The sequence below is a fragment of the Mandrillus leucophaeus genome, unplaced genomic scaffold, assembly GCF_000951045.1.
Source record: "Mandrillus leucophaeus isolate KB7577 unplaced genomic scaffold, Mleu.le_1.0 Scaffold193, whole genome shotgun sequence".
Lineage (NCBI taxonomy): Eukaryota > Metazoa > Chordata > Mammalia > Primates > Cercopithecidae > Mandrillus > Mandrillus leucophaeus.
Window position 1 is genome coordinate 2,209,265 of NW_012101954.1, and position 19,563 is coordinate 2,228,827.

At 44.3% G+C, this 19,563-nt stretch overlaps 1 protein-coding gene across 3 annotated transcripts in view; it reads left to right on the forward strand.

Annotated features, from left to right (window-relative positions):
* Window positions 1-19,563, forward strand: part of SLCO3A1 (solute carrier organic anion transporter family, member 3A1) — a 327,687-nt gene that overhangs the window by 298,280 nt on the left and 9,844 nt on the right. For 2 of the 3 annotated variants that reach the window (XM_011978377.1, XM_011978378.1), the window contains 2 exons: window positions 9,615-9,790; window positions 15,002-15,066. In XM_011978377.1, the coding sequence (XP_011833767.1) occupies window positions 9,615-9,790; window positions 15,002-15,066 (241 nt within the window). Of the gene's footprint in view, window positions 1-9,614; window positions 9,791-15,001; window positions 15,067-17,634; window positions 17,759-19,339; window positions 19,466-19,563 lie in introns of those variants that run through there. The other variant, XR_001005914.1, reaches the window with a different exon arrangement.

Genomic DNA, 19,563 nt, shown 5'->3' on the forward strand with positions numbered 1-19,563 from the left:
GACCAAAAAAAATTGTGAGTTAATTCTGTAAGTTTCCTTTGGCGTGAATGTATTGTCCAGATTGTTTCTGTACCTTTCACTTTCAGAAGTCATTATTCCAACAGAAGCATGTTAGTATGCTGCGGACTTATTGCTGGAAGTTGTATCCTTCTGATGTACTGAATAATTGACTAGGGGAAAAAAAACTTCCATCAGCCACCACTAGAATGTTGAAAGTCAGTATGAGTCCAGCACTGCAGTTTGTAGGGTACTAATGATAGATGACTAATTTATCCCCCCTATTCCAGGCAACAAATATTTATTGAGCACCTGTTTCAGCGAAATGCCAAGTAGGTTCTGTGGCAGGGAGGAGGACAGCTCCATTATGGACGCAGGCAGGCAGCTCATGGTTCAGTGTGATAGGTCTCGATATAGGCTGCACATTAGGATCACGTGGGAGCTTTTAAAACATAAGGCCTGAGCCCCACTCTCAGCCCCATACCTTTCACCTTTCCGTGATCTCCCCACCGTGTCCTATGTTAGATAGCTGGAGCAGAATGATTCTGATTCCCTTATTTTGGAGTAAGACCCATGTATCAGTATTTTTTAAAGCTCCTCAAGTGTTTTTGATATGTAACCAGGATGGAGAACCGCTGTTCTAATACAGGGCCTCTCAGTCACGGCACGATTGACATTTTGGGCCAGGTAATGGATTGTCATGAGGCGCTGTCCTATGCACTGTGTGTTTAGCAGCATCCCTGGGCTCTCCCCACCAGATGCCACCCCTGCCCTCCCCACCACAAGTTCCGACAACTGTAAATGTCTCCAGACATTGCCAAATGTCCCTTGAGGGATATCATCGCCCCCAATTAAGAACCACTGCTGTCATAGAAGGGATGAGGCATGTTCTATAAATTGTATCTTTCTTGAAAAAGGTCAGCATCTAAGCTGACACTGAGTATTCATCCTTCAGTCTTTTTCTTCTCACCATGACCATATTTGCCCACTATAAAAACCAACTGGAGAGTTAGATGTGCCATATAGCAGCGGTCCCCCACCTCTAGTACCAGTACCAGTACTAGAGAAAGGAGCTCATGTTTACTATAAAATGAGATGTCGTATTATTAATAGAGTTATGTCCAAGGGAGCACCCAAAGCAACACCTAACCTTACCTTACAATACAGTTAAGTGAAAAGAACACATTGTAAAATAATATATAGATAATAATCCCTTTTGATAAAGAAATATCTAAATATATGCATATCTTTGCATAAAAAATATTGCAAGAACATATAGCCAGCTATTCATAGATGGATACTTCAGGTTAGGGGCTGAAAAAGTAAATTTTGCTTATTTCAAAATTACCTAAAATGATTATCACTTTTCCAATGAGGAACAGATTTTTTTTAATTTAAAAAATCCAACATTAAAGGTTAGGTGGTTAGGTTCTAAAAGAGGGAAGCAGCTATGTAGACAAATCAGTGAACTTGCAATGTCAGGCCTGCTGGGTAGAAATTGACTCTGGGTGGGGCAGGGGTGGAAGGAGGGAGTGGGCATGTTCCCCACTGAGGGATGGGGGAATGAGACCCCCATCTCTGAAAAGATTAAAAAAAAAAAAAAAAAAAAAACTAGCCGGGCAGGTGGCTCACTTGAGCCCAGGAGTTGGAGGGGGAGGCGTGGCAGGGCCAGGCGTTCATCATGAAGGGTAGTGGGTGTTTGGTAGCCAGGCATGGAAGGACATTCCAGCAGGAAGAGTGCACAGGCTGAGGTGTGACAGTTTGGACCTCATGGTGCAGGCAGGTTTGGAGTTGGAAGAGAGAAAGCTGGAGGGAGAAACAGAGGGGCCCCTAGTTCCTTCAGAGTTGTAGTCACACCTTTCACCTTTCCGTGATCTCCCCACCGTGTCCTATGTTAGATAGCTGGAGCAGAGTGAGCCTTTCTGCTCACCAAAGAACAACCCCCTTTCTCCCCTCAGCAGGAGAGAATTAAGATCTAACAGGACGTGCTCAGGCTCACATGCCACAGGTTACCGGGGTGCAAGGTGGGAGGAGGTCTTGCTTTCATCTCAGAATTTTTCTCCCTGGCCTTTATTCTTCAGCCAGTGACCCCACAAGGGAAGAAGAGATCATATTTCTTCTTGCAGTTTGTCAGTGTCCCCTTTGCCTTGAGCTTGTAGGTTGCCATTAGCACCCTTTGTGATGAGATCTGAGGGTTATGCCTGGAAATACCAGCTTTGGTTGAACCAATGAAGAGCGTCTAAGCTGCAAAAAGACAGTAATAAATGACAGGAGAATGTCTGAGGAACGTCAGTGAATCATGAGAAAATCCATTTAGTGTCTGGGACACAGAGAAGTATGTTGCCATTCCAAGGAAAACACCCCACTTTATTGTGGTGGTGTCCCACGTTCTTTGCTATCTCAGCTATTAGGATATCAGGTGCAAAAGATCAAAGATCTCACAGGCAAAAGCAGGAAGAGTGCGTGGCCTGTGGTGGTACTCCCTGGTAAACTCCCTTTATGAATATTTCTAGAGACAGTCAGAGCCAGGCATGGTGGCATGCCTCTGTAATCCCAGCTACTCAGGAGCTGAGGAGGGGAAGAGCACTTGAGGCCCCAAACTTGAGACCAGCTTGGGCAACATAGTGAGACCCCCATCTCTGAAAAGATTTAAAAAAAAAAAAATTAGTCGGGCAGGTGGCTCACTTGAGCCCAGGAGTTTGAGGCTGCAGTAAGCTGTGATCATGCCACTGCACTGCAAACTAAGACCTCATCTCTAAAAAAGGAAAAAGAAAAGAAATTTTCATGTCTCTCTGGTAACTACTTTCAAGGAGGAAAAGTAAAAACAGTATTCCAGGGGTGATCCTCTACCTTTCAAGTTTCCACAGAAGGCTCTTCATACAAATATCCCTATACCATCCTCTTAGAAAAATAATCTTTCCACCTAGAACTTTGCTTCCTTTGTACAATTAATAGGAATCGATCATCAGGATTGATGGTGGGGTGGGGGGAGAACAAGCAGAAAACAACTTTATTTGCCAGTATTTTGAAACACTGCTGAGGAGTATCTTGTTCTTGTAATACCGGCTGTCAAAATGGCATGCTGACCGCTTCCTTCATCAATAGAAAACAAATCCAAGATTCCAGAGAGTCATTTTTCTATTTTTGTGGTCTCTAGCTTTATTGTAATTATTTATTCTCATCATTGTATGTGAATAGAAACATTTCTCAGTTGAAATTAATGACTGAAGGTGGAACAGAAATACAATTTTCAGTGATGTGCTATTCTTCTTTCATTGATTTATTTTATAACATTTTCAGTTTTTAATAAATACATTTATATGATTCAAAAATCAAAAAGTATAAAAAGGAGGACGTGAGGGACTCTCCCTTTCACCTCTGTCCCCTGTTTACTTCTTCCTCGACCTGCCAAATAGACAATTGCTGTCCTTGGTTTCTTGTACATCCTCCTGGATTTTTTTAGTGCACATAAAAGGCCCTATTTTGGACCTCACTATTTTGTTTGGCTTTTTCAGTTAGTAGTTTACCTGGGAGTTATTTCTAAATTAGTACATAAGGGATGTTCTTCTACCTTTTTTATGCCTGTATAATCTTCCATCGCGTGGACCTAGTAGTCTGTTTTTAACCAGTCTCTTATCAATGAGCATCCAGACTGCTGCAAAACTTGGGCTCTGACAAACCACATTGTGACTCATATTGTATATATGTCCTTTTGTGCCTGGGCAGGTCTGTCTGTTGGATATGTTCTCGTAGAATGGACAAGCCGGTTCCCCCTGTCCTCCAGGTCAACAAACTTGTCAGGTCTGTTCTGGGAGCTCAGTGGCCACCTTATTATTAACATGAAGTGTCATGGTACATTTTATTGACAGTAAAGCTAGATCCCACCACCCCCCAAGTTCGGATGCCAAGCAGAGAATTCACCTCTCCCAGAGAATGGCAAACCAGGGAGATACTGCTTTGCCTTTGAAATGGGGATGGAAAACGGGGGCATTTGCCAATTCTGCAATCATAAACTAATCTGAAGTCTGGTATACTTTCTTACTAGTTAATTGTCTTAGGGACAGCCAGAGAAAGCATTAGGGGACATATCACTTCATTCAGATCATGGTAGTCTACAGGTCAATTCCAAGATCCACCTGCTTTTTGAATTGGCCAAATAGAACTATGCTATTGGGGTTTGGGGTGAGAATTAGGATACCAATCTTTATCATCCCCTTAGATTAGACTGCTCTCTCATATCTAGCTTTTCTAACTTCTTAGAGCTCAAAGCATTTGCAGGTCTAGGACTTCCCATGTAGGTGCCCAGTTACTGCCAGCTGAAGGGGTATCCCCTACTTCCCCTTTTCCCTTCGGATCAAAGTTGAAAACCCCATTGGTGGAAATCATCTCTCTGCACTCTGGGAAAGGTGAAACTACGTAAGTCCTCATCTGCAATTTCTCCTGCCACACTCCGACATCTCAGTAGAAGATTACTCCTTAACGGCCTCACGACCTTATGCACCCAGCTCCCTTAGCATAATGTTGAACAAATCTGGGCTCTTATGTCACATAAGCCCCAATAAAGGAATTTCCTACGCCTTGCCGTCTGACCACAACCTCAGCATTTTCCCTTGGATCGCCTGCTGGAGAGGTTGCAGGGCTGCCCCAGCCTGCTCCCCATGTCTGGGACCACCCAACCCATCCTGGTGGATTGACTCATCACATGGAAAAGGAAACCCATCCAAGTCCTTGCTCAGAGCACTCTGGCATCTCCTCCCCAGCCTCTTTCACAGCTCTCTATGAATAAATTAAATCTGAATAATACATTCAGATTTGCCTAGAACCTTTAGGAGAGATCCATCCATTTCCAGCTTTTCCTCTTGGATACCAACAAACAGACATTTTCATTGGTCTTGTGCCAGTCTCTGGCTTTTCTTCTGTCATTAACCCTAAATCATCCCATTCCTGTCCATTCAGCCTGGGGCTATCTTAGCCCCTTTTGGCTGCTATATCAAAACACTTAAAACTGCATGGCTTATAAACAACAAATTTCTCGCAGCTGTGGAGGCTGGGAAGTCCAAGACTAAAGTGCTTATGGATCTGATGTCTGATGAAGGCCTGCTTCCTGTTCATAGATGGCACCCTCTAGCTGTGTCTTCACGTCGTGGGAGGGGCAAGGCAGTTCTCTGGGGCCTCTTCTATAAGGACACTAATCCCATTCATGAGCGCTCCACCCTCATGACCTAATCACCTCCTGAAGACCCCCCACCTTGTAATAGCATCACATTGGTGATTATTTTTCAACATATGGATTCTTGGGTCAAGGGACACCAAACATTCAAACCACGCACTGCTACCCTTTGTTTCGGCTGCAAATCCTATGGCAGCTTAACCCTGCTGTCTGCTCACCTCATTAACATGAACATAGACATCATGGACACATTTAGCTCACCCGGATGGGGCTGTGCAGGCACCGTGCCAGCTGTAGCCTGAGATAAAGATGTCTCATTGTATCCCATTCCATTAGTGCCATGATCACAGATCCATTTCAGGAGGGATTTTCTACTTTTTAGGGCAGAGAAAGGCCAATTTCCTCTTTATGGTGAGCCATAGCCTAGGTATGAGCAAAAATAAGACCAAGATGCAGGCAGCAATTGCAGATGACTTGTTAAACCAAAGAAAGCTCACCGATCACATGGCACATTCAGAGGGTTCTGGCCTCACTCAACTCCACTGCCCATATCACATTCCTAAGAGACTGCGTGCTACAAGTGCATAGCCTCTCAGGAACACTCAGGAATGTGATGTGCGGGTACTGGAATTGAGGGATTCCTGGGGTACTTAGGCAAACAAGACCATAGCCACCCACAAGGGGCCCATTTTTCATTTATGCCTAACTACTCTTTGAGTCCATATGGTTCTAAAAACTTCACTCCCAAATCTTTTTCCTCACAGACCACTGCAGTAACCAAAGAAGGATGGTTGCAAGTGGTTTGAACTAGGGCAGGGTTTGAGACAGATTTAGGACATGGCAAAATGAACAGAACTTAGGTATTCACTCAGTCAACATATATAAATAAATTAAATATATAAATATATGTGTGTGTGTGTGTGTGTGTGTGTGTGTGTGTGTGTGTGTAAAATCTGTGTTGTGAGCCAAGCCCTGTCCTGGATGGCTGGGGTAAATTAGGGAATACAGCCACAGTGGTCTCTGTCTTCATTAGCTTTAGTGTCAGGGGGAAGATGAATTTGATGTAGGTATGTGAATGGGGGATTCAGAATTACTTCCTGGTTTCTATTAAGTTGGTGCAAAATTGCCGTTTTTGCCATTACTTTTATAGTCAATAGGGTGCTGTTACTAAGGTAAGAGGTGGAAGGAAAGGAGTTTGGAGCTTGGGCTGGGGCTGCGTAACCGTCAGGAAAACAGTGTTTTGAAGTAAGAGGAAGAAGCAAAGCAACATTTCCTCACTAGATGCCCCTGGCACAGGTGGGTGAGTCAGAGCTCAGGGGAACATCCCAGGAAGCTGTGCTGCATGGCTGCTCAGGAGATCTGATGGGCACTCTGGGATGTGGGGAGCCACATGGCCTGCTGCAGCCAGGTCACTGGAGGTGGACATGGCGCCTCCACTGGTCAGCAGGGTAGGCAGAAAAGAAGGCGGTGCAAAGTGGGGAGTGCTGGGACAGACCAGCACGTTCCGGGCATGTCTGTGTGTCCATCCTCATGCCTGACCTTGTGGCCTTCTGGGAGCAATGGCCTCAGCTTTACTTTATAGAGGAGGAATACATAATTTTCTCTTTACCCTTCACAGTTCCCAGTTGGGACAGACCCCTGTAACCTAAGACAGATTAACAGGAGGAAAACAAAGGTTTAGAAACACGTATACATGATGTAGACACAGGAGATAGCCAGAGAAATGAGTGAATCTCAAAGAGGTGGCTTTGACTTCAGACTTGAATACCATGGTCCAGTGAAACAGAGAAAGAAGGGTGCGGGGAAGGCCAGTTATGAGGAGATGTCCAGAAACAGCACTTTAAACAAGAGTAACATTTGTTATGCAAACTTAAGTCAGTGTCTTCTAGATTGATGATAGTCTGTAGGGATTCAGTCATTCCTCTCTCTGGTACAGAGAGGAACCACCCTTACAAATGGAGATTTCCTTTGTAAATGTAAATTTAATTTTCCTTACACAACGGTAACTTCTGTTGTCAGAGGTGCTTCCTGTGTCTGTGGTTTCTCAAAATAATCAGCTCAAAATATTCTTTATGTAAAAGAGGCATTTTGCAAGGTGGCATATGCTAGTCTCCTACAACTCCTGCCTTCTGAGTCCCAGGTTTCCCTCCTGTCCAGCCCCCATCCTTTCAGGAAAGGGAATTTGGGGGAGATAGTTCCCAGCCTTAGGTGGGACAGTAGTGCTACGCTGAAAGCATAGAATCCACCACAGGCACTCGTTCCTGGAGGCAGTTTTGATGCCTCACCATGCTCATGAGTCTTAGGAAGGGATATAGCAAGTCGATCTGGGAAGGATCCAGGCTAAAGATTAAATTTGGAAAGGCTATGATCCAATGCAGAGATGGTAAAATGAAGGAAGGAGAGCTGGGGAAAGAATACAGATGAAGAAAGGAAGAGAGTCCAGACCAGGTGGGAAAGGGGAGAAGGTACCAGCAACAAAGATGGAAAGTGAGTGACCAGAGGGGTCCAGGGAAACAGGGAGAGTGGAGCCTTGAAGCCAAATAAGGGAATGATGAGTAGTCAGCAAGGGGCCGGTGCTCCTGAGAGCTCCGGAAAGAGAGAAATGCATGGTGGGCCTGGGATATGGAGCCCACTGAAGAACTTAGCACCACCAGATTCATGTGTGTGGAAACAGAAGCCAGTTGGAGTGAGCTGAGAGCGTGGGAGAAGAGGAATGCAGGTGGTGAGCTAAATAGCTAGAAAAGTTTGGCTGTGATGCTGGGGAGGAGTGGGCAGTTTCCTCTCCTGGGGAGAGGAGGAGTGGCATTTTCAGTGAAAGTTGGGGAGAAGTCTTGCTTCCTAATAAAAATGAGGGAGGTTCATGCTCATGTGCGTTCTAAAGCTGTATGCTTACTTTCATCTACGTCTCAACTCTGTGCTAGGAAAAGATGCTTGGGAAAGAATGCAAAAGACATAGGTCTTGTCCCAAAGGGTTCCTGTCTCCTCTAGGAGGCATGTAAAGGTCTCTGCAGTAGGGGTGGAGTGACCCTTGAAAAGGGCCCTGTGGGACTTGGAAGGAGGCTGGGATGTGCCCAGTGAGGTTCTGAGAAGAGAGGCAGTATCTGAGCTGGGTTTTGAAAAAGAGCTAAAAAGTCTCTAGGCAGAGGTACATGAAAAGGGACAGAGGGGCGGGGCCTCAGGATCTTCTGGGAATTACAATAAATGCCCCTAGGTACACTAATTGAGCCACTTTCACAAAGGCACCTGCTCTGGGCAGACACTGAGGGGAAGGGTGGAGCCCCAGCATACGCCTGCCCCCATCATTCCTTCCCCATGGATAAAAGCCCCTGTTGGGGGCACAGCTATACAGACTGGCCCTGTTGGGTTTGGGGCACATGAACACTTTCAGACACCCCTGAAATCATCCCATATAGCTTAATGGGATCAGAAAACCCGTATCTCTATATTCTGTGGGCAGAGGGGGAGGACCAGAGGAGGAGAACTGTAAAAGCCAGAGGGGATTTGTTTGACCCTCAGGAGGATTTACCTGGGCATGTGCTCTGAAAGCCAAGCAGTTCTGGAAGGAAAAGCAATGAATCATTTATGATTGTTTTCACTTTGTATTCATTAAAGGCCTCTGCACTATTATTATGGAACCTTAATTGGCTTGGCACTGGGCACTGCCTCTCCCAGTCCCTGCTCCTCCCTTTGCCATCAGAAATTCCTGGAGCGAGCGGGAGAGAGGACCCTGCCTGGAACAGGCAGCTGGGCTAGAATCCACCCGGAAGATCAAATGAAATGCAGTCGCTTTTCTTTCTTCTCTCTGATCATATATTAATAAATGTGTCTCGTTGGGTTTTAACTCTGCTCCCCACGAGCTGCTCCAAGCTTCTGCATCTCTTAGCCCCCTTTGCTTCCTCAGCCTCCAGAGAACTTTCCATCAGTTGTCCCTCACCCGGCCTTGCAGACGCAGTGACTTCACGCGTAACAGCGTGCAGCCTTTGTTCCAAGTGCCATGTTGGGCACTCAACCAGCAACAATATGCGGGTTACCTGATTTACTTCTTTTAATACACTTCAGTGTAATTATAACTGCATAAAAGAGAGGACAAATTGGCAAGTAATTACAATGTTAATTTGGCAATGTTTTATCATATTGTGGAAGCGCCATTTCCTCTCTAATTGTATTGGGGGGACACAGTTATCTATGGTTCAGCTTACTGAGGGATTCTTGAAAGTGGAAATGAAACACACAAGAGACAGAGAAATCAGCTCTCCTCCCTGTAAATATTCCTTTATTTGCGTGTGTTTTGCAGCCTCCTTAAAAAAGCTAACTCGCTTATTCAGGCCTAATTAATGGAATGCCACAGAATGCGTAATTAGGCTGTGACAGCTTCAGCTGATGGATGGATTTGCCTTTGGAAACTGGAGATACCCCCAGATAAAAGGGCTGAACGCTTCCCTTTCAGAATCTCACGGGCTGTGCGTGCCTCACCACTGTCCCTGCTGAGAATGCGACCGTGGTTCCTGGAAAATGCCCTAGTCCTGGGTGCCAAGAGGCCTTCCTCACCTTCCTCTGTGTGATGTGTATCTGCAGCCTGATCGGTGCCATGGCACAGACACCCTCAGTCATCATCCTCATCAGGTAAGCCATCGGCACAGCCCCACCTCTCCTCCTTTCCACCTAGTGTTCATCTGCAGACCTCCCAGGGACGGGAGCTTCAGACAACATAGGAATCTCTAGAGCCAGGTGAGCTAGGGCCACAGCAAGGAGCACAGCTTCTCTAGGCTGCTGGGAATCAATTATGTTTGATAGGGACCTCCCACCAAGAGAAGAAGGCAGGGCATGGGGGAGAAGACAGCACTTTCATGTTCTCCCAGAAATAGACCTGCAGGCAATTTTGAAAAGGATCCTGCATCGAGCCTTACAGGACGCAGCCTTGTTGGAGGAAAATGAAAATGGCATCAGTGCCCAGCCCCCACCACCCTGCCACTGCTTAGCCATATGAACGTGGGCACTTCCCCCTAGACTTGCTTCTGAATCTGTAGCTGGGGGTGATATGACCCATCCTGCCTGCCTCCTGCAGTGGAGCAGGACTCACTGAGACTTGAGACCATGTGTGTGCAAACTCAGTAGAGATGTGACGGGTTAGTGTGCAGCATGGCTCATGGCAGGTGAGCAGTGACCATTCTTATACAAAGAGGTTGTTGGAGAGAGCCAACCAAAATTCTATTGTTACCTGTCTCTGGGGACCTGTCCTGGGGACAGATGAGATACCTCAAAGATGAGCCATTAGTAATATTCTGAGTAACTTTTATCATTTGCAGAGTTACCTAGATTTGCGCTGGAAACCCAGAAGTGAACTAACACATAGCCTGCCGTTCATCTGAATCAGGGGAAGGCCCGCTACACAAAGACTCATCAGCTGGGCGTGGTGGCTCACGCCTATAATCCCAGCACTTTGGGAGGCTGAGGTGGGAGGATCGCTTGAGCCCAGGGGTTTGAGACCAGTCTGGCCAACAAGGAGAAACCTCGTGATGGCACATGCCTGTAATCCCAGCTACTTGGGAGGCTGAGGCAGGAGAATTGCTTGAACCCAGGAGGTGGAAGTTGCAGTGAGCTGAGGTTGTGCCACTGCACTCCAGCCTGGGAGACAGAGCAAGACTCTGTCTCAGGAAAAAAAAAAAAAAAAAAAAAAAGACAGACTTGCCTTCTTGGGATGCAGTTATCTAAGTGAACAGATTCAATAGCAAGGGCTGGAAATAAAAGTAGGAATGAAACGCATGGAAGTACCCGGTGTCCATGCACCTCACCTCTATTTTATTTAGCTTCTCTCTTCGCCACAACATTTCCTCATCTTTGTTATGAATTCCAAGGAAGAGGATTTTTACAAGTGCTAATGTTACCTAGAACATCATTAGCAAGGCCTTTTGAATGTGCAGAGCATTAAGGGTACAATAGCAAATTGCCATTTTATACTTACTACGTTTGAAAAATAAATTTTAAAAATTGACACCCAGTGCTTACAAGGCTGTATCAAAACTGACAAAATCACAAATTGCTGGTGGCATGGGAAAAGGCTATCACTCCTTTTAAAAAAGCAATATGGCAATGTGAGTCAAGAGCCATAAAAATATTCAGGCCCTTTTATTCAGTAACCCTGCCCCTTGCCATTTATCTTTAAAAAGTACTTCTCTACAAAAAAAAAAAAAAGAAAGAGTTCAGTGCAGACAGATTTTTATTACAACATTAACTATAATAGCAGAAAACCCTGAATTGGAATAGTGAGTTAAACTATGGCACTGCAGCTCCATGGAATAATGAAAATTCTTAAGAATGTGAAAGTGTTTATGAAATGAACTACTGAATTTAAAACTATTTAGAGAAGATGATTATGTATAATATGCATTTGATCTCATGTATAGGTTTTAGGTGGCTGCCTTACGAGTAGTTTATTTTTCATTATTAGACGTTCTCGTGAAGTTATATTGTGATATTCATACACTAAAGGCACCAAGAAGCATGAAAAATGACTAGTCTCTTATTTGCTTGCCCCATGACTCCTCTGCAAAAACCCAGCCTCTAGACACTCACTAGTGGTGACTACCAAACATGGAAAGTTTGTTGAAATTCTTAATCACTTCCAAATCTCAGCTTGATAAACAGCTCTTGGAGCTTTGCTGGAAATATTTGATTCCCTCTAAATTAATCAGCAACAGATGGCCTAAATGACCTAGGCTTATAACTCCACGCTGTGCTGGAAGCACACGCTATGCATTGTGCATGTTGAGAGGTCCAAGACACAGCTTTATTCCATCACCTTCCTAGTCTGATTTGCCATCACAGATGTCTCAGGCTGGCACAAGAGCACAGATGTGCACCAGCCCTTGCCCCCTCCCAGAAGAATGGACCCACTGTCATGCCAGACAGGACCATCCCACCAACAACAGTGCTCAGAACATCTGGAAGCAAGGTTAAAAGCTGATGCTCAGCCCCTCTTAGGTCCCACACTGGGCTCCGAGAGTAATTAGGCGGTGTTCTCAAGGTCACCCAGCTAGTACGTTTAGAGTGAAGACTCCCTCCCCAGTGTTGTCCAGAGCTTTCAATAGTGTTCGCACAGAGACCTCCATTTCTTCATAACTCAAGCCAAGAAGGATTATTCTTCTCATAGGAACCAGTTTCCCAACAGGATATGAAGGGAGATCTTAGCACCTTGCTCACTTTGTTCCTAGTGACATGATAGCTGAAAGGAAATCAAATTTCAGGTAATAAATATTCTAACTCATTATACCAGCGTGCTTTCTTGATAAGGAGAATTTGCCTCTATTTATGTGTCTTTCAAGTCAATGCTTTCAAATGAAAGTGCAAAAGCCGGAGCCGTGGAGCTGATAATAGCTTTGAAGAACTTGGATTTTGTAACGTGCACATTCTAAAGAGTACCGACTGTGTTTCTGTTCAGAGACACTGGACTCATCATGAACGTTTTACAGGTGTCTAACTCAATCAGCCAGAGTCACGTCCCCATCACTTAATGAAAGTTGTGACCTGCTGCCCTGGGTTGACTTACCTGTACTGTATTCTTTTTAATTGAGAAGAGATGTGTTTTCCCTGAAAATCTTAGAAACGGGGGCAAAGATTGTAAAAACTCCAGTGTCTTCATCCATTCAGGCTGCTATAACAAAATACCTAGACTCAGTGGCTTGCAAACAACAGGCATTTATTTCTCTCAGTTCTGGAAACTGGGGCATTTAAGATCAAGGTGCAAGCAGATGTGCTGTCTGGTGAGGGCTGGCTTTCTGGTTCAGAGATGTGCCTTGCGGCCATGCCGTCACTTAGAAGGGGTGAGGTAATTCTCTGGGGCATCCTTTATAAGGGCACTGGCCGTATTCACAAAAGCAAGAGTCTTCATGACCTAATAATCGTCTTTCAAAGGCCCCACCATTACCTTAGGGGTTAAGTTTTAATGTGTGAATTTGGGGAGGACACATCCTTTTTGGATTGTCACTGGGTTTGTCATGCCAAGAAACCAAAGACATGCCCACCTGAGGCTCAAGCCAAGTGGTAGCTCGTTGGATAGATATCATTGGATGGCTGGATGAATGACCTCTGAGATCATTTAAGAATATTATTCTAGCCAAGTGTATGGACTAGGTTAATATTCTGTGTACTGGATATCCATACGTTAATAACTTTGTTATTAACGTTTATTTCTACGGAATTGATTTCTAGGCCCTCCTTGCATCTCATGGGTCGCTCAGTCACACTGAAATGCTCCTGGGTGTTTCTAAAGGCTCAGCCACACTGGACTGGTTCTACACCTAGCCAGGTCCTTCCAGGGAGCATAGAAGTGTGATTTCTTCCCCCTCTCCCCTGGGGACTCATGATGGCAACAGATAAGAGGAAGGTTCTTTGCCACTGGTGCTCAGGATGACCTGAAGCACATATGCATGTGGTCAGTCAGCTATCTTCCCCTTCACATGCCTTCACCACGAAGCCAAGAAAGGGCTACCCACCCACCCACTTACACTGTCACTTAGCACATGCTGGGCACCACACATGGTGCTAGGGTTGAGGTCATGATGATAAACAAGACACAAATAGTCTTTGGCCTCAGGACAGAAGACAAGCATTGAAGAAATACCAGTTGCAAGAGTTAAGAGGTATTACAAAGGAGACTGTGTTATCAGCTATGTGGACCCATCTATCTGAAATTGGTCAATGTTTCCAAACTTCTTTCTACTCTCCCATCCCAGAAAATGTTACACTCTGGAAATGCTCTAGAAAATATATAGAAGACCACTCTAAGGGACTGTTCTGAGGAAACCAAGGCCAGGGAGATTGGATCACTTTGAAACAACTGTAATTATATGAAGGTACCTTTCCAATTTAAAAGGTGCTTGTATTAGTCAGGGTTTTCTAGAGGGACAGAATAGGAGATATAGATATATGTAGATATATGTTTATTAAGTATTAACTCACATGATCAACAACATCCCACAATAGGTCATCGGCCAGCTGAGGAGCAAGGAAAGCCAGTCTGGGTCCCAAACTGAAGAACTAGGAGTCCAATGTTCGAGGGCAGGAACGGTCCAGCACGGGAGAAAGATGTAGGTTGGAAGGCTAGGCCCATCTGGTATTTTCATGTTTTTCTGCCTGCTTTATATTCTAGCTGTGCTGGCAGCTGATTAGACAGTGCCTTCCCAGATTGAGGCTGGGTCTACTTTTCCCAGCCCACTGACTCAAATGTTAATCTCCTGTGGCAACACCCTCACCAACACACCCAACATCAATACTTTACATCCTTCAATCAAGTTGACACCCAATATTAACCATCACAGTGCTGAAACATGCTAAGTGGATTATTTCCCAAATGGTCCATCCAGGGTGTCCAACCATGCTGACCTGGTGGATTTCACAAAATGACTAGAGAATGGTAAAGGTGCTCATGGTTTCAGCCTGTTTGTGAAGCATACGGGGAATTATTTTCTCAGTTGATGTTTTCCCCCCCAATACATGTACCCCACCAACTTAAGATGCTTCCTGATCTTAGCAAAACCAACATGTCTTTAAATGTAGGCTTTATGACCACATTTGCATTCTGTCCTTCGAATGACAAGGTTAGCTCCAGTTATTAAAAAACACTGTTAAATTCCTAAACTTATCTTGGCACCACAGTTGCAGTTATTTTTCAGACTTTAGGCAGGGACAAAAAAAAAAAGGCACTATTAGTAATTTTCTAAAGAAGAGCTCTGATGGACAGCAGCAAATGACTCTCTGGGGTCTGTTAATTACAGGAGAGTGATAAGAATCTGTTTTTTTTTTTTTTTCTTTTTCTCTTCATCTCTTTGCACGTAGGACAGTCAGCCCTGAACTCAAGTCTTACGCTTTGGGAGTTCTTTTTCTCCTCCTTCGTTTGTTGGGTAAGTATTATCTCTTTATTTCCTCAATAATGAATTGGATGCTTATTACTAGGTGAGTAAATATCAGTGAAATTATCCCATTTCCTAGGTCTGTCTCTTTTTTCTTTGAAGTTTAATTATTAGTAAATAAGAAATGTTAAGTCTCAAAATTTGAGTCAGAGATAAACTCAGACACTGCCTGTATCTCACAAAGTTCTTATTTATACCAACTCTTATCTTCATGCCACCCTGAATTCTCATTGGCATAAGGAGGAAAAGTGATGGCACCAAAGGGGAAAAAAAATCTGGTGGTGTAATTTGGCATCTTCATTAAGCAAGCCATGAGCAGCTTGTGAAATGCTTCATTTATGGGGCCGCCAGCTGGGAGAGAGAGGCGTTCTCACAATGCCTTGAAAATGGAAACTTCGCATCCTTTAAATTTTTCCAAACTGAGTTTGTTTACCGTGAATATCTGGGATGGGGCAAATGTGACCTTCATGCTATAGGGCCCACGTTTCAAGATTTGGTATGGGAAGAAGGAATAAAATCTAACCCTCTCATTTTTAAGATAGGCAAAAGGAAGATGAGATTCCTGTCTCTTATACACATCTAGATGTGTATAAGAGACAGGCCTAACCCTCTCATTTTTAAGATAGGCAAAAGGAAGATGAGATAGTCCATGGTTCACCCAAGGTCCTTCCTGTGCACTGGCTGGGCTAAAGCTGGGCCTGGTTCCCAGCTATGCCTGCCTTTCTCTTGCCATACCATACTGTTGCTTTATGAGCATTCTTTTGTTAAGGCCAAAATCAAGATAACTTTTTTCCTTGAATAATAGGACAGTCACCTTCCCCAGTGGGCTTTAAATGGCATCTGAATGTAGAAAGGAAAACAACCATGACCTGTATTTTTAGAGTAGAAATAAAATTCCTCATTGCAAGTATATAATTGTGGATAAGCACAAATACCTAGCTATAGAAATGTTTGTAAAAGTGGAAAATTGGCAGCAACCCAAAAGCCCAACAGTAGGCAATTAGTTAAATCAGTTATGGTCTATAATCGCAGTAGGATTTATGTTCCCCTTTAAAATTCTGGAAAGAAAAATATAGACTTAGAAAGGGCATGTGATATGTGGAAGGGAAAAAAAAGAGGTCTGTAATGTAATAAAATAGGAAAATATTGCAAAAGATATTAAAAATATATCAGCTATTATCTTTGAGTAATAAGGTTATATTTTCTAAATTTGTTTTAAAGTTTTGAACAAAATGTCTGTTACTTTATAAGATTTTTATATATCGATATATGAAAGCAAAATATTAACCTTTAGATCCATTAAGGTCCTCCCTGGGGAACGGCAAATACATAGCATATGTCTCTCCTCACCTCCCTTCTCTGTCTATAGCAAAAACCTTTCCATCAATCTGTGATCATTCCCTCTGTGCCTGGTAGAAGACCTCAGAATACTCTCAAGCACTAACAATCCATGTTTCTTGGTATATACATGCGAACTCAAATGGCATTGTCTTATGTCTAAGTCATGGAAAATAGACGTGCTGTAGGTGTGAAGATGCCCCAATTAAAACAAGTTCAGCGCTAATTCAAAGTAAAGCATTTGGGCCTTCCTGGGAAGCTGTAGTAGCATGCAGAAATACCAAGGCAGAGTTATGATCGTGCTGATTTTTTCCTATCAGTGGGAGGGTGCAATCTGCATACATCATTACACCCCTACTCTCAAGGCAGTGTGGGGTGGATCGATAGGTGGATGTGTAATATAAACTGGCACATTGGGACCCTTATTTCTGCAAATGGTAAAGCCATTCCACATATGCATTTGTTCAAGAAGCTAATGTTTATTGACAACCTATTGTGAAAACCTATTGTGTTCTAAGCCATGAACCATCCCCAGGTAAGTGACCTCAGCTCTGCCCTTATGAGTCCTCTGGGGCTGGCCAGGGAAGCTAAGAGCCCAGCCTTCTAATCTGTGGAGTTGCTGTGGAGATCTCTGCACCTCTAGACAGATACTAAGGACTCAACACAACTGGCAAAACATTTTTTTGATAGCACAAGATGAAAAATAATTTGCAAGCTATTTCTGAAAAGTTAATGAAAATTACAGGACAGTTGAAAGTGAAAGTGAACATTATGAGGCATATGATACTGTTAAAATCATCATACACTGCTGTAAAGCAGTTTCACTATCTGTACGTCTGCCCCAGGAATAATCAACCAGGTATTACCTAGAATACTGTTTTTCAACTTCTGCAACTGTAATCTAGAGCAAGAGATGACAAGTTTTGCATTATGGCCCAGTACACACATGCCTATGGCTAGATACAGCTGAAACCAAAAAAAATCATGAAAAAATACTCACTCTAATCGGTATGACACATTCTGACATTTTCTATTCTAGTCTATTACATGCTTTTAAAAAAGTTGGTCATGACCCACTCTATTGATTTTATTGCCCATTATGAGTCTTAAATTAAAGACTGGAAAACCCTGCTCTAGAAGACTATGACACAGCTTCATCTTTTAATTAAAAGCAGCTCATCGAAGAAGTCTTAGCATTTGGCCTAATTCCCTTTCTTGCAGGACCCAGTAAGATTAACCACCATTATTGTTAATGAAAGGCCGGCAAAGACATCAGATCCTGTGGCATTCTCAACTTTTGTGCTGGCCTAGCAAGGGTAATGAGGATACAATGGGGATATCACAGGTTAGTGTGACAAGATTCAAGTTGGCACAGGTGTAACAGGAGTATGTAGAAGGGACTCCTAATCTTGCCTCGGGATGGGAGCAGTGGGTTTGGACAGGATGTGATGTCTATGCTCAGCCCTGGAGGAGTAAGAGTCATACAGATGAGCAGGGAGAAGGACTTAAGGGGTCAAAGCCTGGGAATGAACAAAGGTCCTAGCATGTTTGGGGGCTGCAGAAGGCCCAGACTGGGGGGAAAAGGGGGACAGCAGAAGATGGAGCTGGAGAGGGTAGTGGATGAGGGACTTGGTCAGGAAGGGCTTCTACCCTGTTGCTGCATTTGACCTTTATCTCAGGAGGCTGAGGCAGAAGAATCCCTTGAACCCAGGAGGCAAATGAAAGTTGTTGATGGGCTTTAACCAGAGAGTTATTGTATATTAAAATACACAGGATCCATTGTGTATTTTAGAAAGGGCTTGTCTGCCATGTGGGGATGAGAACATGGCTGAAGAAGTTGCTGTGTAATGAAGTGAATGACGGAGGCTCGTGTTGAGATGGTGCTCGCAGGATGGGGAGAGGGTAGGGTTGAGAAATAAAAGGAGGAAACTGCATTATTCTCTGAGTGGAAGCATAAGGACTGGAAGGGGCACCCACAGTCCCCACTCCTAAGAAAGACTTGGGTCATGTGGTGAACAGAGGAATTATTTATGAGACAGGAAGAAAGGATGTGGAGCAAGTTGGGAGTGGTGTAGACCAGCACTGTCCAATGGAGCGTTCTGTGATGATGGAAATGTTCTCTGTCTGTACCACAGGTACTGTTGCACACTTGAAATGTGGCTTCTATAGCCTACTTATTTTTATTCATTGTCACATAAGTAGCCAGATGTGGCCAGTGTCTGCCATACTGGACAATGAGGGGGCCATCTTTGATGCACCATCCTCATGGATCAGAGTGAGTAAGTGGGATGGGGCACGGGAAGACCCTCTTTCCAGACACTTGGGTGTACGTGAATAGGGCAGGAGCTAGAAATGAATGTGAGATTAAAATGTGAGCTAGAAATAAATGTGAGATTGTTGCTTTACACACCAACGGCAAGGAGTTGGTAGAAAGGGCCAGGGCAGGGCCTGCAGAGGCACTGGTCAGTGGGGCACTGGGAGTGGCCCCAGCACCCTGGAATAGAAGCAGAAGCATGGCAGGAGAGTGGAGCAAAGAAGCTGAGGATGATGATCAAAGTAGGGCTGAGATGGGAGAAAGGAGAGAGGACAAAGATACAGGAATTGTAAAAACTAGTTGTAATAAATAATGGCAAAAGAGAACTGGAGGCTGTGGCCAAAGCCTTATTGTCTGACTTCGAGATTATGGAAGTGGAGCAGTTCTGACCAATGACAAAGCCCAGGGTGTTGCTGGCCAGAGAGGAACAGGGGTCAACAGCCTGCGTGTTGCGAGTGAGTTAATGAAAGGCTCACACGGACAAGTTTATGTTGAGTAGGGGAGGAAGACACTGAGCTGGAGAAGGGTCAGTGAATTCAGAGTAAACTGAACAATCTACTCATAGCAGAATTCCTGGTATGATTGAGTCCATCCTCCTTTATTCTTCTACAGTTGTCTTGGCTGCTCCTTTTCTCGCTGGGCTGTGGGCAAACTCTCTGCTCCTGAGTTGGTCTAGAATCTTGTTCCTGGGGCCTACTGCTTGCCAGCGTGTTACACCAAATTAAATTAGTGGAAACAAATATGCATGGAGACTCTTCCACATCCAAGGTGCTGTCTAGGGGCTGCTTGGGGTGTACAGATAAGTAAGTGCTAATATCCTGCCCCTGGTGGCTCCA